Source organism: Pelodiscus sinensis, chromosome 8 (genome assembly GCF_049634645.1).
Source record: "Pelodiscus sinensis isolate JC-2024 chromosome 8, ASM4963464v1, whole genome shotgun sequence".
NCBI classification, from domain to species: domain Eukaryota; kingdom Metazoa; phylum Chordata; order Testudines; family Trionychidae; genus Pelodiscus; species Pelodiscus sinensis.
In genome coordinates, this window is record NC_134718.1 from 28638806 (window position 1) to 28662549 (window position 23744).

The window sequence follows — 23744 nt, forward strand, 5'->3', positions numbered from 1 at the left end:
TGTAGCTTTCTTCATGTGAAAGTTCTGCACCCACTGCTGGTCATCCCAGGGCCGCATGACAACGTGGTCCCAGCAGCCGTGCCAATTATACTGAGCAGCATTTGCCACTGAGAGGCTGTGATGCCAGGATCCGCTTCTGCTGCCTCATACATCTCCCTGCACATCCATCAAGAAAAGAGTCGGTGGGACGGGAAGTGCGGCCGAAGTGCCCACCAGCGCCTCTCTGCAGCTCCGCCAGTTTCCTGACACAGCCGTGAAGGTGCAAGCAAAGAGGGGCTCATCCAAAGGCGAGCCTCCTCCATGTTGCTGGCGCTGGCAGCGGGGAGCGCACTGACCAAAATGGCTGCTCGGCAGGCTTTGCCGGGGCTGCCCAAGCTCCCCGTAAGGAGCAGGGTAGGCCGTGCGGGTTCCCCCCGGTGCGGCCCGGCCCTAGGGCGAGAGCGTCACGAGGGTGGTGCCGCCGCCCCAGGGATACTCGGACAGGTCTGCGCGCGGAGGGCCCCGGGCTTGGGCAGGGCTCGCTAACCCCTAAGCCAGGGCTGCCCCGCAGGCACGTGCTCCCGGCCAGGGTTCCCGGGCGCAGCCAGCGGCTCGGTCATGGGCGGTGCAGCCGCAGCCCGAGCCTGGCCCCTGCAGCCGGGAGCGCGCGAGCGCCAAGCCCCGGGCGGCTGACGCCAGCTGCGGGGGGAGCCGGCTTGTGCGCGGGGGCGCAGGGGAAGTTCCAGCCGCAGCCGTTTGCCCCGAGGCTTGGGGAGGGCGCAGGGACCGAACGGGCGCTCGGCCGGGTGACGCGCGACGGGGCGGGGGCGCGCGACGCCCAGCCCAGCCCAGGGTGCTTGATGGGCGCCGCGTGCCGCACGCTACTCCGCAAAGGCGGGCAGCCGGGCGCGGCGGGACTCCCGGCTCTGGCCTCCAGGCTCGCGCGCCCCCCGCCCGCTTCCCGCCCGGCGCTGCGGCTGCTCCAGTCCGGCGCAGCAGCAGGCGGCGCAGCGCCCTTCCCACGCGGCCGGCGCTGGGGCCCGGCTTTCACCCCCGCGCCTCACTTCCTGTGCGTCGGGCCCGGGGCGGGGCTCGTTCCTTTCGCCGCCGCCGCCGAGCGTCCCAGCTGCTCGCCGCCCGAGCTCCGCGGGGAACAGCCGCAGGAAATGCCCGCAGCCGTTCTCCTGCCGACCGGCAGCGAGCCCGAGACACCGCTGGAAGGCGAGGCCGTCCGGGCGGGCCGCAGGAGGAAGAAGGTAGGGAAGCGGAACCCTGGAGGGGGAGAGGCCGGCTGTCCCGGGATCCCCGGCCGGGGCGGCAGAGGGGGTGGGGCGGGACGATTCCCGCCGGCCGGAGGGAGAACCGGGACCAGGGGTTCCCCATAGACCCGTGCTGTGCGGGAGGCTGGCTGGTCGTGGCTCGCAGCTCGGCCTCCATGGCTGCGCCACGTGGGCGCCTCCCTCTCTCTTTGCCAGTGGCTGCGGGCAGCGCCCGCCTGGGTGAGCCAAGCCCCTCGCTCGGCTCGTGAGCGGCTGGACGTTCGCCTCCCGCCCCGATGCTTTGCCGCATTTCTGCCCCCTTGGCAGGCTGCAAGCGACGGGAAGGGTGCGAGCCCTCCGCTGTGCAGGCTCAGACCCATGTGTTCTCTGGCCCGGCGGGGTCCTCCGAGCGCGCCCTGAAACTGCCCCCGCCAGGCGTCCTATGGAGTAGGAGTTTCCAGCGATACACGGGGACTTGTGTGCACTGCAATCGGAAGGTGCGATTCCCAGCGTGGATAGGATGACTCGAGCGAGCTCTGCATTAGCTAGGGCTTTAAGACCTGTCTACACTATGCGGAAGATTGACGGTGCTGCCTTTGATGTCCCGGGGTTCAGTTTAGCGCATCTAGTGAAGACCCATTAATTCAAACTGAGAAGGTGCCCCTGTTTGTGCTGATATTCCTGCTCCTCAACCGGAGTAAGGGAATCCAGCAGGATCCTTTGTTCCCATCTGCCTCTCCCTGTGTGGATTGTGATTTAAAATGTCTACTCCAGCTATGTAATTAACATAACTGGGGTTGTGTATCTTAAGCTGACCTTCCTCTTTAGTTTAGAGGGACCATAAAATAGCAGAGTGGTCCTTTTGGCATATGTAGTGGCTTGGGCTATCCAGCCACCTGAGTTAGGTGGATGGTTGGTGTTGGCCTGGGGCCATTAACAGAAGCCATCACTTGTGCCAATGTCCGCTGCTGTTTTGAGAGCGTTAATTTGAGCACTGATAACATGAGTTTGTCTGCTGATGCTAGTATTCACTTCTAAGCTGCAGTATAGACATGCCACCTTTTCAGATTGCAACATGTCCCTAGCTAGATTACAGCACATCTGTATCTATAGTCCATCACATCCTGAAGTTTGAGGTTTGGTTTACTGTCTTGGTCCAGTGGATGGGATAGGACACTGGACTGGGAATCATGAGAGAGTTGTGTTTCTGACCCTGCCACTGACCTGTTGCATGACATTGAGCAAATGACTTCACTTCGTGCTCTGTTTCTTCTCCTGTCCTTTGTCATGTCTGTTTTGATTGTAAATGTTTCCTTATTACAAAAATGTGCATGTACAGTGCCTAATAAAATAGAATTCCAAACTCTTCAGTGCCTCTGGAACAGGGATGGGCAACCATGAATGGCCCGCCTTTATGTCAGTGGGCAACAGCAGGCTGCAGTCCATGGGGGTTCCACCTGTGGCTCCACAGCCCTCCTGGCTGGGCTCCTGCCCACACATTTCTCAGTTAATGGAGCCCCACGCTTACCTGCATTTCCCCCTCCCAGCACTTTCAGAGCATTCAAATCGCTCTGTCCTTGCTCTCTTTTCCTCCTTTCCCGGAGTTGGAATGCTGCCTGATTTGCACACCCCAAATCTGTTGGGAGAAAGGGAGGAGGTGTATGAAGTGCAGGGCTTTGTGTCCCAGTGTGTGAGAGAGGTATGGAGGAGGGGGTCAGCCAAGGGGTCCGTGGGCTCCAGGTGGGCTGCAGGTTGTCCACCACTGCTCTAGGGGCTTCTGTAATATAAATATTATCATGTGGTGTTCATGAGATTGTAAACAGGTAGGTGCATGTGACATCCGCTACTAGCCTCAGAACAGTCTGGTTCTCATAATCAGTAGGTAGTAGTCATTATCAGTCTCACTCAGTCACAGATTGTTTATCTTCTTGCAGTAGGGGGGGTAGTTTAATTATGATGAGGTGTGACTGCCAGAAAGCTTTTGATGACAGAGGTATCCTCTGCTCTTCCTGAAGAGGCTCAGGCTTCACAGATTAAAAGTCTAAAGACATTTTACTTTTCTTCATAGATTTTGTTTTTTTGTCCTTTTCTATTTGATGTTGTGTCTCTGAAGGATAAAAAGGAGAAATCTAAACACCATGGTAAAGTCAAGGAACTGAAATCTGAAATAGAGGAAAATGAGCTATCTGAAGATGACCTTGATCCTCCTAAACCCAAAAAGAAGAAAAAAGCTAAAGAAAAAGTGAACGGAGATATTGAAGAAAACAGCTCAGAGGATAAGGTGAAATCCTCCATGAGCAATGGCATTGCTCACTCAAAAGCTCAGTGTAATTCCAGCGAAGCATCAAGTGCAGAGTATGACAGTGACCAAGAGCCAGTAAAGGTACATGCTAAAACCCTTAATTTTATCTGCTTAAAAAATCTAATTGACCAGGTTTACTTTGTGGAAAAGTGTTTAGGGTTGCTAGGAAAAACCTTGTGTGTCATCACTGGTCGTAGCAGAGGATAATAGATTCTGAGCTGTACCTCTATGAGGCATAGCACAGAATTCACAACCCAGGAGGAGGGGATACTAAAGGGGCTTTAAGTTTAAGCTGACTTAGTTTCTTATTTCTGATCTGCTCTGGTGGGTGGAGCAGCCCGATACAGCTTGGGCTGCCTACAATACAGCTTGTTCCAAGCTGACTGTAGGCATCAGCTCTGCCAAAAAATCTCTACAGTGCTGTACAGTCCACAGACTTCCTCCCAAAGTTTACAAAAGGGTGCTCGTAAGACATTTTATAGTTCTTTTCCTCAGATTACGCTCTGAAAACAATTGTACTCAGAGCAGGTCCAGAGTTTTTAAACCCCTTTACCATGCATTTGGGGGGTCAGAATGAAAGTCCCACCGCTGAGCTGTATATCTATCTCCTGCCAAGTGTGCACTTACAGAGTTACATTGGTAAACTTAAGACAGTAAGTCTTCCTTTGTAGACAAGCCTATATAGCCTCTGACATTTAATCTTATTTCATGCATCAGGCTGAGAAAGGAATATTGCAAAACGGAGAGAATACTACTTACGGGAATGAGCATGGAGTACTTAAGGTTGCTCTCTTTTGTTTAATCAGAGTCTTGTTGACAAGTTTCAGAGAAATCTTGCTCACTGTCTTCACCTTCTGCATATTAGCCCAAAGCTGGGTCTTGCAGCTCTTCTGTGTATTGCATGTCACATAGGGAAGTATATGTTAACAGTAAAGTGTTTTCTATATCATCTGCAGTTGGTTTTCATTGTTTTTGTAGTGGAAATTAGGTAGTTAATTTCAAGTGAGTTAATTTACTGGGTGATTTTAAATTAAATAAAATATTTTCTGAGACAATTACATCATCCAGAAATGTTCTTTACTGGATAAGATATGCTAATAGTGAATAGGTATTTGTTTTCATTTCTACTGCATTTGACAGAACAATTTTGTGATATTTTCCAGGGTTGAGTTGAGTTAAAAAATGCAAACTAGCAAAAGGAGCACAAATAATTCAAAAAAGACACTCCTGTTAGTGTGTTGAGGTGCAAGGGCCAATGGTTGTTGCCCTGCATTTATCAAGGTTGTAAGATTACTTTGAGTGTCTCCTTTTTACCCATATTCTTTAGGCATCGTAGAATTGAGAGATTTTATATGTGGGAGGCGGGATTAAAATGTTGTAGAACTCAGTGTAGTAAAATTGTCTCTCTTTATGCCTAATTTAACAGGAACTGACAGAAGAGGAGAAAGAAGGTGCCTTTTCCAATTTCTCTATCTCCAAAGAGACAATTGAGCTTCTTAAAGGTAATGTCTGTGGCGGAAGAAATTAAACAAAAAGATGGTTCCAAACAGATCACAAGTATCTTTTTAAATAGCTTGCTCCAAAGCCACTCTGTGTTACTTATACAAGCAGAAATGGAAACCAGAAGTCCTAACTCTCATCCCATTATAACCATTAGGCACCTTTGCTCCCATTAATAAGGGTTTCAAAATTTATACAATTTCAAGTGCAGTCTCATCAAGACAGCATTATTTTCTCTGTGATATAGTTGCTTCCAGATATAAACTCAGAAGTCAGGGTTTTTTCTCCTTTATTTAGCATTATGTTGTGAGGTTGTCAATTATATTATCTAGTGTAACTTCCATATCTGTTTCTGCACATTGTTTTCTGAATAGCTATATCCCATTTTATATCTGTCATATTCTTCACAGGGCTGATAATTCTTTAATGATCTCTATTAAATCCATCTATCTCAACTTTTAGATCATTTGGCAGTTTTGAATGTTCTTCTGGCCTAGATTAGTGTACTCTGTGCATTTAATCACTATGAAGCTCACATTATTCTTATAACTGAGTATTTGTAGAGCTTAAAATGGATTCCTGTGTGTTGCTGAACTTTCTGAGGTCACATAGTTAATAATTTGTATGTTCTACTGGACAGTTTTTATCCACCCTTATGTTTTCCCCATTGTATAATACAGTGTTTCTCAACCTTTTTCTATAAAGTACCCCCTATTAAAAAAAAAAAAAAAGTACCCCCAGTACCTACAATTTTCAGACACACACAATTTTTTCTGCCATTGCAACACATTTGTTTAAACAACTTAATTGTAGCCGGGCGGACGATTAAATTTTTGGGTGTAAAAAATACAAAAATTATAAAGTGCTGTAAAACTTAAAACAAAAATTCAGTTTTCTCCAAATTTCAGTTGATGTACCCCAGACTTCTCTCAAGTATTCCTAAGGCAGCCGTGGCCAACCCAAGGCTCACGAGCCGCATGCGGCTCTTTCCCCTCTCCCGCAAGTGTGGCTCACAAAGCTACCTCCCTTTCCCCTCCCGTGGCTCATAAGCCGCCTCCGTGCCCCCAAAAACAACCCTCTCCTCCCGGCTCCTTGTGCTGACCTGGGCAGGGGAGCTGTCCGGCGTGGCCATGAAAGATGTAAAATTAAAGATGGCTTCAGCCGTCGGGAGCCTAATGTGGCCAAAAAGGCTCTAACCGTGTTTAAATGTGTTTTCTTGAAGGACAGAGCTTTTTTTCCCCCCTCTCAACCAAATGTGACCAGGCACTCCTTTTAAAGGGGCAAAAGAGGCACTGCTATCTTGGCTCTTTGCCCAGAATGGGTTGGCCACTATTTGAGAAACACTGGTATAGCATCTTTCAAACTTCTCCAAGTTTTAATGTGATTCTGTGTTTCAAGACAAAACAAAAATACCGCATCCCTAACTGATAACAATCAGTTGCATCTGCTGTTGCTGTTCTGTACTCAGCATAGCAATAAATGGCTGTATACCCTGATATCAAATCTTGTCACCAGGGAAAGATGAAAAAATTGTTTTGCCAAGCTACTAGGAATGAAAACAAATGTATATTTACTGTTTTCACCCGCTGCCAGAGGCAGGGTCTGTCCCACAAATTTGGTTTGCTTTTCATTATCATACAAAAGGGCTTTCAAATGTCTGTCTTAGCCCATTGTGGATTCACAGCACTTTTTAATAAAGCTATATTGAATTGTCTTGCAGCTCGAGGAGTAAAGTACCTGTTTTCTGTGCAAGTAAAAACCTTCCAGCCGATATATGATGGCAAAGATGTGATAGCCCAGGCTCGAACTGGAACTGGGAAAACATTTTCTTTTGCTGTTCCTTTGATTGAAAAACTTCAGGGAGGCACAATGGAGAGGAAGAGAGGCCGCACGCCAAAGGTAACTTAGCCACTTGAGAACTCCCTGATGGCTTAAATTATGACAATATTTGAAAGTGATTTATGATTGTTGCATTCATTGTGTAATATGCCTTCCCTCTTTTCAGCCTATTTGCTACATTCATGAGCATATACAAACATTCTGCTCTTAGCTGCCTAGTGAGCAGGTTTATTCTCTGGTTTGATACCTCTCCTACTCACAAAAATGAAGCAGACTGGCAAACGGGTGTTGTGCCAAATGTTTATACGCAGAAGCAAGAATATTCAGGATGACACTTGCTTTTTCCCAACATATAGGGACAGATTAAGTTATGGCACAGATGTTCTTTATGATTCTATTTAAGCAAATGATTTAACTGATAATACACTTTAAAGGGGTATTGCCAAAGTTGGTTTGCTTATAGTTCTATCAACCAGCTTTGTGATAGGGATGTGAAAGGTTAACTGGTAAGTATCACCCTTAATGAGTAATGGTCACTGGTTCCAGTTATCCAATAAGGGCAAGAGCAGCTCCCCTCTCACCATGGGTAATGGGTTCAAGTCCCACCCCCTGTCCACTTGACCTGGAGCCCTCTGTATATAGGGAGGTTGGTTGGGTTACTGAGTGGCCTAGGGGATAGGGCATTCGCATGGGGAAGACCAGGTTGGGGTTTGAATCCCACCCCCGTCCTCCCTTGGAGCATTCATACAGCCAACACAGGCTGCCCCTGCCTGCAGAGGGGGGAAAGGGGAGATGCTCCAGCCCAGGTTCTCCTCCCCTTAATATGTTAAGTGGCTAAATTTCACTTTTAACCGGTTAACCAGTTACACAGGATTTTACATCCCTAGTTTGTGGAATAAAAACATCTCATCCTTCTGTACTGTTTTATAGTAAATATTATAAAATATTGTCTGAAAGCTTTTTAAGGATGTTATTTACAAGATGATACTATTTTTTAATTCTTATGGGCTAACAATTGCAGTTCATTTAGAAGGTATGAAGAAGAGTGATTGCTTACTAGAGTGTTTGTTTTATTTAAAATTTTGTTTCCTGCGTCTTCGTCACTTAATACTGAATTGTTCCTTGGTCATTGTCTAATTTTAGAAAATCTATAGATTTATAGAACTATCTTATTGTGCACAATTCTTTTTGGAATGTCTTAATTGTATTGTAGTCAGTCGTTGAATCTAGTTGCATTGCCAGTCAGGAAAAATGAGGCAACCTAATCTAGACAAGTGAATCCAGGTTTAGGAGTCAAGACATTTCTGTTGCTAAGTTGCTGTGTAGCCTATGGACGTAAAATCCTATTTAATTGGTTAACTCTGCTGGGTGGGGAGCTGCTCCAGCCACCACCAGTTACCTGTAGCCAGTAAGCATCACCTGTTCGGGGTGACTGGTTAACCTTTCACATCCTTAGTATAGCCATGGGTAACTCTCTTGACTGCTTTGCCTCAATTTCTTGGTGTATATTATGTATCAGACACTTTGCCCATCTTCCTGACCTGTTTTAGAATTAGTTGCTAGTGTTTTAAAGCATTTCAGACTCAAAAATAGCGATATAAGTGCAAAGTATATTACTGAGACATTGCAGATATACAAAGAATATCAATGCAAGTAACATTTTTAACAGGCTTCATTAGGTGTATTATATTATTTAAGGCAGTGTTTCTCAAAGTGGTCCGCAAAATCGCTTTGAGAAACCTAATTGGCCACTCTGGTGTGTTTCTGTGGCCGCAGCGCTGGTAAGTAGCCACATGGCTCCCATTGGCTCTGGTTTGCCATTTGCAGCCCAGCCCAGCCTGAGCCGCTTCCCACAGCTCCCTTAGGTTGCAAACAGTGAACTGGAGCCAATGGGAGCTGCGAGGCTCTGTGGCCCAACGCTAGTAAGTAAACACCGGAACAGCCATTTAGTAGGTTTCTCAAAGTGGTTTAGTGGAACACTTTGAGAAACACTGATTTAAGGTATAATTATGGTCAGTCTTAATTCATCCTATTTAATGGTGGGAGGAGGAGAGAGCGGCAAAAAGAATGGTCTGCCCCTTGCTTCTGAAGGATCTGGAAATCCTAGTTTGATCTTTATGATTATATTTTTGGTCTGTATACTGTCATTTAGCAATGGTATCAGAGAAACATTTTATTCACATTCTTGGTGTTTGTGACGGCGCATTGGGGGTCCCCTGTCTCCTGCACCCCGAAATGGCACAAACGGACTGCACCAGCCGGTGGAATAGAGGAAGTTTATTGCCTCTCCAGGATACAGTACAGCACAGATGTAATCTGGTCACAGAGCTGGGCTAGGATGCCTCAGGCCCCCTTGAGATGGGGGAGACTGGGCCCCTAAACTCCAGCCCCTTTCCCTAGGCTGTCTCCTCCATGCTCCCAGACAGCAACTAACCAACACTCTTCCAGCCCTGCCCCCCAGCCAGGGCAGCATTCCACCTTCCTTTGTTCCTCTCCAGGGGGGGTGTCTGGCCATACCGGTTGAGAGATCCCTTTGCATAGTGACTCATCCTGTTTTGCTGGGTCATGGTACCCACGGCAGCAGTGGGGGTTACCCCAGAGCCAGCAGCATAGAAACCAGCCAGGTTCCCCCACTACGTCACAGTGCTTAACACCTGTTTATGTTAATCCATGTGTCCTTGAACTCTGGTATTAAAATGGACATAGCAAAATAACTAACAGCAAGAATTAACACTGGATAACTAAAAGCAGCGAGGAGTCCTGTGGCATGATGTCAGATGCATGACGAAGTGGGTCTTTGCCCACGAAAGCTTATGCTCCTACACTTCAGTTAGTCTATAAGGTGCCACAGGACTCCTTGCCGCTTTTGCGGATTCAGATTAACACGGCTACCCCTCTGATAACTAAAATAATTCAACTAATAGCATGAGCAAATAAATGAATGTAAATGTAAAGGTAAAGGTTCATGTAAGTGTGAGACACTGTATCTAACCTATTCTGTGGGACGTGACCCATACAAAAGGCAAGCTACCTGAAATTGTGTGTTCTGTGACCAAGGTCAGTGGACGAGATCAGACCTTGCTCTCAAAACCAGGTTTCAGTAGTGCATGAATCTGGGTTCTGCTGGCTTTGTTCCAAGTTTTCTTTGACATCCGTAGCACTGGATACCTCATTGTGGAACCCAAATCAAGATCAGTGCTAACTTAGAGAAAGCTATACTGGTTCTGCTTCTACAGTTTATGAAAGCCATGATATACTGATCTCCTTCTGGCTGAGAGTGATCTGAATGATGAAGAGGAGCTTGGATACCATCAGGATGAATGTGGTATAAAACCACAGGTGATTACAAAGGAGGAAATTCAAGGGGGCTCTGTCAGATGAATTTTGCAGCATAGCTTATCTGATAGGGCAAGGAATTTGGTACCAATCACCAAGTGGCTGCATTTATAACAGTTGTATTATTCTGTCCAGGTGCTAGCTCTTGCTCCAACGAGAGAGCTGGCAATCCAGGTAGCCAGGGACTTTAAGGATATCACAAAGAAACTCACAGTGGCTTGTTTTTATGGAGGAACTCCATATAATGGACAAAGTGAGTATATGTTTAAAAGTTTTTATATCCGCTGATAGTTCATGAAACTCATTTAAGGATAAAACTGACTTTTCCTTAAGGTTTCACTTCAGTCAGAATTGGTAAAATTACTATAAAAAGTAAAAGTTGAAGTTGGGTCCATCTCTGTTAAAAGAATCCAAGAGGATCTCTATCCAAATTATATTTTTTCTTCAAAGATTATACAATTTATTTTAAATGTATAAAAAAAATCTGTCTTGTTCCTGAGTGGATGAACACTGGAGCCAGATGAAAGATGATAATTTGTGGTTCCAATATCTCCTAGCTTGACTGGAGAGCATGTTAAGGAGGTCAGTCTTGAACTTGTCATTTTATATCAGCACTGTAGAGTGACAGCAAGAACTAAAGAAGAAATTATTGAATAGATTTTTTTTTTAAATAAAAATGTGACAAGGTGGGAACTGAGCTGGGAGAAGAAAAGCTGTTAATTGTGAAGTTCTAATTGTGTTAAACATTAATTGAATGAAAATTAAGATTTTGGCACAAGATATTCTTGTTACGTTATCAGTTTTGGTTTTAGAATAGCAGTTCTTACAGAAAGCCATGAACCATCTGTGACTTAAACTGATTTAGGGCGAAAAGGTGGGTATTAAGTAGCTGGCCTTTAAATTATTGCTGTAAGTTGATGGTAGTTTACCAGCCCTGGAAATCCTGTAATCTTTAAGCATTCTTACATATGTGTTGTTTTGCTGCTCTTTCTTCTAGTTGAACATATTAAAAATGGCATTGACATCTTAGTTGGGACTCCTGGACGAATCAAGGACCACCTCCAGAATAACAAACTGGACCTTTCCAATGTGAAACATGTTGTTTTGGATGAAGTTGATCAAATGTTGGACATGGGCTTTGCTGAACAAGTGGAAGAAATTCTAGCATTTGCTTACAAAAAAGGTAAATACTATATTATTCAAGTATTGCATTGTCTGCAAAAGTAAATTGGATGATTTTTGAAGGAAACGGTGGAAGCCTCATCAGTTGAAACTAATACAGTCAAAGTCCTAGGAAATTTAAGAACATAAGAATGACCATACTGCATTAAAATAATGGTTCATGTTAGTATTTTCCAAATGGTGCTCTGCAATGTGAAAGTAAGGGTTCTGTGAGAACTCGCTCACCCTCCCTCACTTAGAGACAGAGAGGAGCTGGCATCCTCTGTGGTTTTCCGCTGGCTTTCAGATACATTTTCCCTGGGGTTTTTTTGGTTTGGGTTTTGGTTTTTTTTGACAAATCCGCCTCCTTCTCCCCCCCGGCTGTAGGGGTTCCTCAAAATTCTTCCAAGTTTAAAAGGGTTCTGTGGCCAAATAAAGTTTGGAAACACTGGTCTATGTACCCCAGTTTCCTGTCTTCCAACAGTGGCCAGTGCCAGACACTTCAGAGGGAATGAACAGGGCAGGCAATTATTGCGTGATCTATTTTATGTGATCCATTTCCAGCTTCTGGCAGTTAGAGACTAGGGAACACCCTAATCAAAGGGATGAGTCTCTAATTATTTTGACTAATAACCGTTGATGGACCTATTCTCCATAGACTTACCTAATTTGTTTTCTGAGTTCAGTTTTACTTTTGATCTTGACAGCATTCTCTAGCAACAAATTCCAAAGGTTGACTTGTATGAAAAAGTACTTACTTTTGTTTGTTTAAAATTGCTGCTTATTAGTTTCATTGGGTGACACCTGGTTCTTGTGTTATGTGAATGGATAAATAACACTTCCTTGTTCACTTTCCCTACACCATTCATTATTTTATACATCTTTATCCTTCCTTACTAGTCTCTGTTCGAAGATGAATAGTCCCAGTCTTTGTGATCTCTCATCCTATGAAAGCTCTTCCATACTCTTTACTCATTTTTGTTGCTCCTTGTGTACCTTTTGCAATTCTAATATATCTCTCTTTGAAATGGAGCTACCAGAATTACATCCAGTATTCAAGTTGTGGGCATACCATGGATTGATACAGTGCATCATGATATGATGTCATGTTATTTATCCCTGTACTAATGGTTCCCAACACAGTTAGCATTTTTGACCGATGCAGAGCATTGAGCAGATGTTTTCAGAGAACTATCCATGATGATTCCAAGATGTTTCCTGAGTAATAATAGCTAATTTAGACCCCATTACTTTGTTTTTTCAGTGTGTACTACTTTGCATTTATAAAAATTGAATTACATCTGTCATTTTGTTGCACTGTCACTCAGTTTTGTGAGACCCCCTTTGTAGCTTTTCATAATCTGTCTGGACGTAACTATCTTGGTTAATTTTGTATTGTCTGCACATTTTTTCCACCACTCTGTTTACCCTTATCTTCAGATAATTTTTTAGTATGTTGAACAACACTGGTCTTAGTACAGATCTGTGGGGGACACCGTTATGAAAACTGCATTGGACAAAGTGGGTTCCAGCCCACAAAAGCTTATGCTGAAATAAATTAGTTAAGTCTTTAAGGTGCCAAAGGATTCCACATTTTTTTTTTGCTGAAACTGGCTAACTTTTTCCTACCCTTTGTTTCCCATATTTTAACCGGTTACTGTTCCCTGAGAGGACCTTCTCTCTTTTCCCTTGATTGCAAGAGCCTTCGTTGAGGGACCTTGTCAAAGTGTTTCTGAAAGTCCAAGTACATTGTATTTATTATATCAGTGGTGCGCAACCCGTGGGTCGCGACCCCCAAGGGGGTTACGGATGTTTTCCTGGAAGGCCGCCAACGGCCAGATCTAAGCGCTGCACTGTGCTATGGGGCTGCCAACGGCCGGGCCTAGCACCTGGCTGTCCATATCAAAGCGCCATGCCACTCAAATTATCTTGAGGTCGTGACACGAGTTGCAGTTGAAAAAAGGTTGCGCACCACTGGATTAGATCATCTTTGTCCACATGTTTGTTCACCCCCTCAAAGAATTTTTAATAGATTGATGAGGCATAATTTACCTTTACAAAAGCTACGTTGACTCTTCTCCAACAACTTGTGCTTATCTGCGTATCTGATAATTTTGTTCTTTACTACTACTAATTGTTAACCAATTTGCGTGGTACTGAAATGAGGTTTAATAGCTTGTAATTGCCAGGATTGCCTCTGGAACCTTTAAAAAATGTTGCATTAAATGTTCTGTGGTCATCAAGCACAGCCACTGACTTATGTCGTGGGTTACATACCAAATATATATTGTAGGAAACAATGTCCATTGAGAGAGGGTGGACTGTTTAGAAGTCATTTGCATCTCTCTTGCATTGCATGTTCCTGAGGGATCTGTAGAAACAGGCTGTGCATTTTGCAGTGATAGCTACTAACCGTTAAATTGTGTTATTCGGGATAGGCCAAGGCATCAAGCCTGTGTAGTGTGATGAGTGAATGTGCTTACTTCTCCATCTCCTATATAAATTATTAGCCTTCTCAAAATTTTGAAAATTAGGCTTATTGCTTTAAAACTAGTAATTATAACATAGAATCTGTAATGAAACCTCAATTCTAATGCTGTAAATACTATCTGGATTATTGATCATGGTGTGTTCTTTCAAAGATTCTGAGGACAACCCCCAAACACTGCTGTTTTCTGCAACTTGTCCACATTGGGTGTATGACGTGGCTAAAAAATACATGAAATCTAAATACGAACAGATTGACCTTATTGGAAAGAAGACTAAAAAGACAGCTATGACTGTAGAGGTGAGTAGTTTTGTTACTAAGAAGTACAGGTGCTAGGGATACGTAGTGAGGATCAAATAGGTTATAGCTCTTCTATTCAAGAGTTAGCAGTGCTTAAAATTAACTTAACTCACGAAGTTTTTTGTAAACAAACAATTTTATGTGGAAAAATAGTGCTTTTATTTTCTTAGGTTTTTATTTTAAATAAAAATGTAAATATTTTAGATTTTTAAAAAATCAAAACATTGTATTTGTTTAGAAAAGTTTAGCTGATATCCTACTGAATTACAGTAGATATAATGTAGGCATATTTTCTTTCCCTAACAGCATTTGGCTATAGAGTGTCACTGGTCTCAGAGAGCAGCAGTTATTGGGGATGTTATTCAGGTCTACAGTGGCAGCCATGGACGGACCATCATCTTTTGTGAGACTAAAAAAGATGCAAATGAACTGGCCCTGAATGCTTCTATTAAGCAGGTACTGATGTCTGAAAAGATAGTAGACATTTCAGAAAGTTGCAGGTTTCTCCTTGACCATAATGATAACCTCTTTTTGGCTGAAAGATCCTTAGAGACAAGGATTTTATTTTTTTTATACTTTACAGTGCTAAATACATGGCTGACACTTTACAATAAGGAATAATAATGGAATGCATGTTAAAGTGTATATTAACATGCTGTTTGGATGCATGTTCTTACAACCTTGTATTTGTTTGAATAATGCTTATTTGGGATACAAAGTATCCTATAAGCACAAGATGAAATATACTTTAGGACTGAAAGGCCTACTTATCCTCTAAAAAAACCTCTTAACCCATTAATTCAGGTATTGTAGAGTATATTGAGCAGGCATTCTGCAGTTAATTTTACTCATGAAGAATAATAATCCTGGATTTTTACAGAGCAAATATAAGTTCTGATGTTAAATGTTAAAATCAAGCAAAAGAAGGAATGGGGAAGTGCAAATATATTTAGTGTTTAGTTAAATGGGGTTGATCAAACAGGGTAGACGTTTTTAGTTTTGTGGTATTACTTTTTTCCTGTCCTGCATGTGCATGTAGAGATTGTGTCATTTGTTAACAGTAGACCAGTAAAATATGCAAATAACATTAACAAGATTGTGGAGTAACATACAAACACACTTGCACTTTTTATGCTAAATCATTGAGACTGAGTGTGAAGTTCTGTGTTGTGTTTAATAAATTCTGCTTTTGCATTCTGTATTGAGAATTCCCACACTGGATCCTGACCTGTCCCCCACTGGACACATTTGGGCATCATTTCTTTACCTGCAAAGACCAGAGGCAGTAATCAGACTTGTCTGTTGGGCTTGGCCATGTCTCTGACAACTTTATGCCAAACACTCAGTTTTTGTATCTTCTTTGGAGTTACTCCGAAGTTACACCAGTGTAAATGAAATCAGAATCAGATCTTGTCTTCATATCAGCCTGTAAAACATGTAGTATGTGTTTGGTGCTATATTCTTTTGTACAGGCAGTCCCCGAGTTACACGGATCCGACTTATGTCGGATCCGCAGTTACGAACGGGGCCCTCCCTCTCCCTGGTCTCCAGCAGACCAGGGAGAGGAAGCAAAGCGACGGAACACGCGGGCAGCTGACAGCCCAGACGCGTCTGGGCTGTCAGCTGCCCGCGTGTTCCGCCGCTTTGCTCCCCGTCCCTCTGGTCTGCAGACCAGGAGGACGGGGAGCAAAGCAGAGCAAAGCCACGGAGCCCGAGGGCAGCAGGACAGCCACAGGTCCCCTCCTGGACCAACCCGGCAGCACCCCAGCTGCTCTGCCCCAGGCGTCCTGATTCAGCCACTGCTGGTCAGATTCAGCAGCGGCTGAATCAGGACGCCTGGGGCAGAGCAGCTTGGGTGCTGCTGGATTGGTCCAGTAGCGCCGAGGAGCGGCGGCGCTACTGGACCAACCCAGCAGCACCCCAGCTGCTCTGCCCCAGGCGTCCCCAAGTCAGCCGCTGCTGAAACTGACCAGTGGCTGACTTCAGGAAGCCTCTGCCCCGGGCTTCCTGGAATCAGCCGCTGATCAGTTTCAGCAGCAGCTGACTTGGGGATGCCTGGGGTTCTTAAGTTGAATCTGTATGTAAGTCAGAACTGGCGTCCAGATTCAGCCGCTGTTGAAACTGATCAGTTTCAGCAGCGGCTGAATCTGGACGCCAGTTCTGACTTACATACAGATTCAACTTAAGAACAAACCTACAGTCCCTATCTTGTACGTAACCCGGGGACTGCCTGTACTATGAAGTGTGTGGGGTTGTGAGGAACTAGCTAATTGTGCCAGTGTTGTCACTGGATTGCTGCTGCCTAGATATCTCCATTGGATGGATTCTTACTGATCCATTCTTTTGACAGGATGCCCAGTCATTGCATGGTGACATTCCACAGAAACAGAGAGAGATCACATTAAAGGGTTTCAGAAATGGAGCATTTGAAGTTCTGGTTGCAACCAATGTAGCTGCCCGTGGTTTAGATATCCCTGAAGTTGACCTGGTCATACAGAGTTCACCTCCAAAGGTAAGAAATGAGTGTGTTTATTTTAGAAAAAAAGTCATTTTTTTCATACAACAGTTCAGCAATGGCAGATGGTTAACTGCTTCAAATTATGTTGTTTTACTGGAGATATGAATTTAAGATTATAGTATTTCAGTGCAGTTTTCTCTCTAATTGTGGGTGTAAAATTTTCCTAGTGAGCATTTATTTTTTGATCAAATGAAATGTAGGTGTTTGCCTTTTTAAATATATCTTCTGAAGTCCTTTTTCTGTATTTCTGTATCTATTTTTAATTCCATCTTGTTTTTCCAGTGAAATTTTAGATTGAATTTGCCGTTACTCTTTCCCTCCTAAGTTTTGTTTTGTTCTTTGCGAAGGTCAGAAGGGTTACTTCATTTCCAAACAGACCTCCAAGGACACAATAGCTAAAATATCACTCTTGGAAAACTTTTATTTCACACAGACTATTTGCATTAGGTGAATCAAATTTCTTTTCCTACATTAGCTGTGTTAATTTTTTTAGCTAGATGCTTCCCTCTTTAATTTGAACCTTGCCTATTATCATAACCTTTCTACAAAAACAGCAGAAATAAAGGAGCTTTCAATTTTATTTAAAAAAAATCTAGAATTTTTAAAAATTTCTAGATGTTTTGTGAAATATTTTATTTCTTTTAAATTAAAAAAGCGTACATTTCAAATTTGTTCATGTTAATTTTCATTTTTAAAGGATGTGGATTCATATATCCATCGGTCTGGGCGCACAGGAAGAGCTGGACGGACTGGAATTTGTATCTGTTTTTATCAGAGAAGGGAAGAAGATCAATTAAGACACGTAGAACAAAAAGCGGTAACAGTCTAGCTTTCTTTGGGGTTTAAAAAATCCTGTTCCTTCTGTGTACTACAAAAATATATCTTGAAAAGACAACTTGAAATGGTGTTCCCCAGCTTAATTCTGTCCCTTGTCTTTTGCATTTCCTTTGAGGATTAAATACTCTTGCACTATATGATTTAATTGTTCACAGCATCAATCCACTGACATTGCACAAACTGTTATACTAGCTTTTGGCTAAGATAATTGTCAGTTGGACTCTCTTCCATTTCTAACATCTTTGAAATATGTGAACAAGACACAGGTACCCATGCATTAACAAAGATAAGAACAACTTTAATTGTTTTTATTTTATACAAGAGAGATTTTTTTTGTTTTTCAATGATCATGGTTAAATAAAGATTGAACAAAGGTTTCCTGCTGAGGGAATGGTGGCCTTGGAAACAGGACTTGAACAGAGTTTGGCTCTATTGAGTACCATAGGGAAAAGAACTTAAGCTGTAATTTTCTCTTCTCAATTTCAGGGCATTATGTTTAAGCGTGTAGGTGTGCCTACAGCAACAGATATAATTAAAGCTTCCAGTAAAGATGCAATCAGGTATGTTTATTATCTTTCCACAGTTACAGGATGTCTTGAACATGTAGAAGAAAAATATTGATGCCAATAGGGAGATGTGAAAGTTCAGTCCTATTACGTATACAGTCGTACATCTGTGTCTTTTATAAAATAGGTTGCCTAATATGAACATGCTCGCTGATTTTTAGTAATTTGTTAGCAGTAAGCCCCTGTGTTGTTTCTGCCTTCACACAGCAAATGCCCTCTTTAAAAAATATATGTTGTTAAAAATATTTTCATTTATAATCTACCAAACTTAATTACCTGCGTATGAGAAAATACGTATTCCTAGCAGTGGCCATTGTTTTTTTTTAAGAATTGTTTATTTAGTATAACTAGAGTACCCTTTCAGTAAAATGTTTGTTGCAGCTCAGACTCTGTATTCTGTATCACATTCATTATTTATTAGTATTGCTGTTTTCACTCTGTTCAGCTTGAATCCTAGCTTTGTAAACATCTAATGTAGTTGGTAGAAATCACTTCCAGATGGCATTTTCCTTGTACTTCCTGCAGGGGCATGTGCAGGAATAAAAATTAGACCTTTTGGGGGATGGCACATTCTATGCTTCTGCCAGGACTGGAGTTCTTTCTCCTCATTGGGGGGCCCCATGCTCTCTCCCTCAACTGATTCCCTTATTACTCACCCCACTCCCAGAATCTCTGCTCACTGACCCACTGCTGTTGGTTAGGAGGATTGTCACACCATATCATCTTAGCTGCCAATTGGTGGAGACAGAGAAGAGGGTGAGAAGGGTAAGCTCAGAAGAATGCAGGCTACTATAAGAGGGTATCTGGCTGCCCACTGCAGCAGCTAAGTGCTCTTCCTGGGTGTGCACTACAAGCAGATGCCACAAACAAAATGGAGGGGGGGGGTGTTTCTATCCGTGGGCCAGAGGAGCTGCCAGCTCTTTCTGCACTTTGGGGGCCTGAGGACCTCTCTCTTCCTCAGGGGCCAGAATTTTCCCAAGACATATGATAATTGGGTGGGGTCCATGCCCGTGCTTGACCCCGCTCCTCTTGTATATACTCCTACTTCACTGTCTTGAAAGGTTTTTCCCCTGCATATATGTGAGTGGATTTGTTGCTTTCCATGTTATTTTCATACAAGAAAGGTGCTTTACTAGTCAGGATCAGATCTGGCGCTCTTACACATACATGTGTAAATTTGAGCCCAAATCAGCCTTCAGTTATGATATAAAAGCCACTGAACTTAATCATCACTGCACCTGTGTAACTGAGGAACTCCTGTATCCATCAATAAGTGCAAAGGTGTGATTGAATAGCTAGCCGAATAGTCCCTTTGTAAATGTAATATCTGTGCCTCTTAACTAAGATTAATTAAAATATTTTCTTTTTTTAATAAAAAGCATCTAAAATAGCTCGGTGGGTGTAACAATTTAAGTTTTAAGAATTTCCTTGAATATAATATTGGTATGTATTTGCAGTATGTCAAGAATAAACTTTGCCAGTTTACTGTGATTTAAAAATATTGTTCAATCTGAGATTGGGAGAGGTTTAATAATATAACTTGAAAGGCTTCATCTGGGGGTGGTTGTGATCACCTTGCCCTTCCCATGTTGCTAAATGGGACTGGGAGTTCCAGCATGGAAGAGGCTGAGAACCACTTGCCTAGTGAGATATTGGTATGCTTTGCCATGTTTGAAGATGCAGGTTTGACCCTCTCTCTCCCCCCCCCCCTTCTCAGTGGTGTAAGTGTATTGAAGCAGCCTGCTCTGAGTGTAAGAATTGCCTTGCTTAGCTCATCCATGAAATTATTATGTGCTACTAAAAGGCATTGATAGGTGCTAAACCGAAATCTTGAAGGAAGGATGGTCACTACAGGGTCTTCTGTGTGGTGCATAAAAAGAGGAAATTGGCCTCACTGGCAGTACAGGGTATTCTTGGGGCAAAGGGCACTGTTTGCATGTGTTACTGCCTGCTCTTCAGTGGTTAGCTCAGGATTTGCCAAGCGACTCTTTAGGTGCCAAACTACGAGGCAGTAGGTTGGATTATTGGAGGATGGGGACTTGCCGCTCCCAGAGTTACCAGCACCTTTGAAGGTACCCAATATGGGAACACAAAAATTGTAGCACTGACAATAACTAGGCACTTCTGAAATTCTTGGTCTTAACCTTTGAATAAATTATGATTTTTTTTCATATGCAATTGAATTATATAATGTATTTTTGTATATTGAGCAGTCAAATCTTTGCTTTAAATACATAGGTCTTTGGATTCTGTTCCCCCTTCTGCCATCAACTATTTCAGACAATCAGCTGAACGTCTGATAGAGGAAAAGGGGGCAGTGGAAGCCCTGGCTGCAGCATTAGCCCATATTTCTGGGGCTACTTCCATTGAACAGCGTTCCTTGCTCAACTCAGATGCGGTAAATAAAGTTACATTCATTACCTTGCTCAAAGCACTGTATGAACTAATTCTTATAACACCTCTCTAAGGGTATGTCTACACTTACACCCTCTTTCGAGAGAGGGATGCAAATGAAGACATTCGAAATTGCAAACGAAGCCGGGACTTAAATATCCCATGCTTCATTTGCATATTAGCGTTATGGCGCTATTTCTTTTCTTTTGGGGGATTTAATTGGCTTGCAAATCAAAGGTGCTTTCTTTCCAGAGAGCCTACTTGTTAGCAGAACAGTAGAGCCTTAAATGTTAAAGTAGTCCTAACGATTTATATAGTAATTCATATTGGACAGATAGGACACTGTCTGCTGCAGTTTGGTTTAGTCCTTCAATGTAAACACATTTCACTGTTTCTTTTTGAAGGGCTATGTTACAATGACATTACAATGTTCTGTAGAGATGCACAGTATTGGCTATGCTTGGCGAGGACTAAAAGAACAGCTTGGTGATGTAATAGACAGTAAAATTACCAGAATGCGTTTTCTCAAAGGAAAGCTGGTAAGATGGTTTATCGTGTGTGTGTGTGTGTGTGTGTGTGTGTGTTTTTGGGGGGAGGGGAGGGGGGGAATTTAAGGGCATTTTCTCCTTTTAATGCAAGTGTTGGTTTCTACAATGACTAGGGATGTAAAGGGCTATCCATTACCTGGTAAGCATTTGTCGAAGCAAACGCCTCACTCAGTTTACGCGGCTAAACAGACAGTTTTATTGGCCAATAAAAGCAAAGTGAGCCAAACGTGGTCTCAGCAAAGCCGGGTCCAGTAAGGCTGCTAATACAATCAATCCTAGTATCTTTATACCCTTAGCCAAACAGTCTGATGTCAGGGCATCCAATTACAGAAATCCTCAATTAAATTTGGAAAAACCAAACCTTATCAACAAAATGGCGGACAGGTGCGAGGGAGTACATCTCCTGTCCCAACCAGCCCAATTAACACATACCAATAGCCCATCCTGTAGGCCTCTTCTCACGGGGTGACAGAAAGTTCACTCTGGTCTACGTGCTTGAGAGAAAAGCTGAAATGGTTTCTGATATACAAGATGGCTTTTAGCTAAACATGAAAATGGTTTCTACAGCTTCTACACATTACTAGCATGCTTACCCAGTTAACTGGCCTCCTGAAATGGCTGGAGCAGCTCGCTCACTATACAGAGTGATGGGCTCGGCCTGGCCAGAACAGCCTACGGCGCAGTGGGCCTGGCCAAGCTGGAACAGCCCCCCTGCTATGGGACCTCAGTGCTCCAGGGTTAACCAGTTAGCTTTTTAAACAGGAATTTTACATCCCTAATGATGTAAGCTGTGCTGTGAGGATTGTTTTTCTATGTTTTGCCTCTATTATAACCCAGTGACAAGAGTTAGGAAATTCACTTCAGACAGGAACTTATAATGTTACACTAACGGTTGAAGTTGTTTTTCTTTCATCAATAAAATAGACAAGAAGTTCTCCTCGTTGCCCACACTGGTCTATAAATACTTTAGCATTCAGAAATCCAGGGTTCTTGGCTCAGTTGGGTCACTTGTCTTCTGCACGAGGTGCATTGACAAAGAAGTTACAATACAGGAAATTCATGTCCTACCTTTGAACAGACACATTACTTCAGGGAAGTGGGGCTGCTTGCTGTATCAAGCATTTAATTCCTCATTTCTTGAAAAAAAAAAACTGATTTCCCACAGACCATAAAAAGGTCATCTTAAAATAGAGCAGGCACACTGTTGCCTTCCTACTTCCTTGGAATTCATAAACAGTCTTTCAGATATATTCTGTTATTTGAAGTTAGTGTCCCAGAGTCTTTCTTTTTGGATACCTGGTTGGAGAGTAAATGAAAATTATCTCTGTTCTGTTTAGGGTGTGTGCTTCGATGTCCCTGCTGCTGAATTAAGTCACATACAGGTATGTTCTTATTACTGGAGTGCTTTTAGAACCTTTTTTAAAAGACATTTAAGCTAAATACTACAGCTGTTGTTTTATGCTATGGTAATATATGGCTTGCAGTTTAATACAGAGTCCAAAACTTTTGTGCATGAAGGCTCTTTTCTTATTATAAAATACTCTTTCCTGCAATTCTCGTTAACTGCACATATGTAGCTGCTTCTGACTTCTTGCTTGTTTGACCATTGCTCTGATTCTCTTTACAAGATTTTGTATTGTTTTATACATGGTGTCTTGGCCTTTTGGCTGTTGCCAAACCCCTCCCCCCAATAGAGGGCATTAATAGTAACCCATTTCTCTGCACCCTGTGGTTATTCTCTCCTTTGTGCCATGACTGTGAATTGTAAGTGTTTTAAAGACATATGTTGATCCTTGTCCATAATATGGATCTAATAAGCTAGTTTGGTAAAGATGAGTTTGGTTTTGAAATGCTTTTCTTTGAGTCTCCAGTCTTAGTAGTTGCTTTTGGTTTGTTTTTTGGTTTTTTGTTTTTTTTTTTTTTAATAATTTTGGCTAACCCAGAAGTAGTGTTCTTACAGTTTTCCGTGATATTTGTAAACTTCTGTGAATGTGCAGGCATGCAGATTCAGTTCTTGCATTTTCATGATTTCTTTAAATGAACACATTCAATTTGCTTGATTAGGAGCAATGGCAAGATTCAAGACGCTGGCAGTTGTCTGTAGCAACCGAGTTACCTGACCTAGAAGAAACTCCACGTGAAGCAGGCCGAGGTTTCTCTAACTTCAGGAATGGGAGGCAAGGCGGTGGCTTTAACAGAAATGACAGATTCAAAAACAGAGGCCAGAAACGAAGTTTTCACAGAGCATTTTAGTAATCCATTCAGTTGATGTAGATATGGGATTACATAATGCCTGCTTTATTGAAATTAAAATCTGTTGAACTTTCCTTTTTGTTTTTATTTGCTAAACCAGTCACTTGTCTGTAAGTAAGAATGGCAACAAAATCTACTTGCTGAAGTGACACATTTCATTTTTAAAGATCTTATTTTTCTTCCACTGACTTACACTCCTGATGGACATATTTGTCATGTGTACTTATACAGCTATCAGCCAACAATTCACATGTTTGAAGGAAGTCCCTTTCTGCCTGTATGTGTCAGAGCTGACTGTCACACTTGCTGTCTCTTTGGGTAGGTCTACAGTGCAGCTGTGAGGGAGCCTCTCAGTCTGGGTAGACTGACTTGCACTAAATATTAAAAATAGCAGCATGGATGTTGCAGAGCCCAACCTGTAGCCTGAGTCACCATGTCCATAGTGCTGATTAGTACAAGCCCTG

The 23744-nt window shown here is 42.9% G+C and overlaps 1 protein-coding gene across 1 annotated transcript; it reads left to right on the forward strand.

The window, feature by feature from the left end:
• Positions 1-770: 770 nt before the first annotated feature.
• Positions 771-23354, forward strand: DDX21 (DExD-box helicase 21). Its single transcript, XM_075934934.1, has 15 exons — positions 771-1235; positions 3352-3621; positions 4967-5042; positions 6761-6939; positions 10351-10468; positions 11213-11398; positions 14019-14164; positions 14471-14620; positions 16515-16676; positions 17380-17499; positions 18006-18079; positions 20324-20483; positions 20884-21018; positions 22365-22409; positions 23092-23354. Exons 1-15 carry the CDS (start codon positions 840-842, stop codon positions 23278-23280), a joined length of 2406 nt encoding a protein of 801 aa, XP_075791049.1. The 5' UTR covers positions 771-839; the 3' UTR covers positions 23281-23354.
• The last annotated feature ends 390 nt before the right edge of the window (positions 23355-23744 follow it).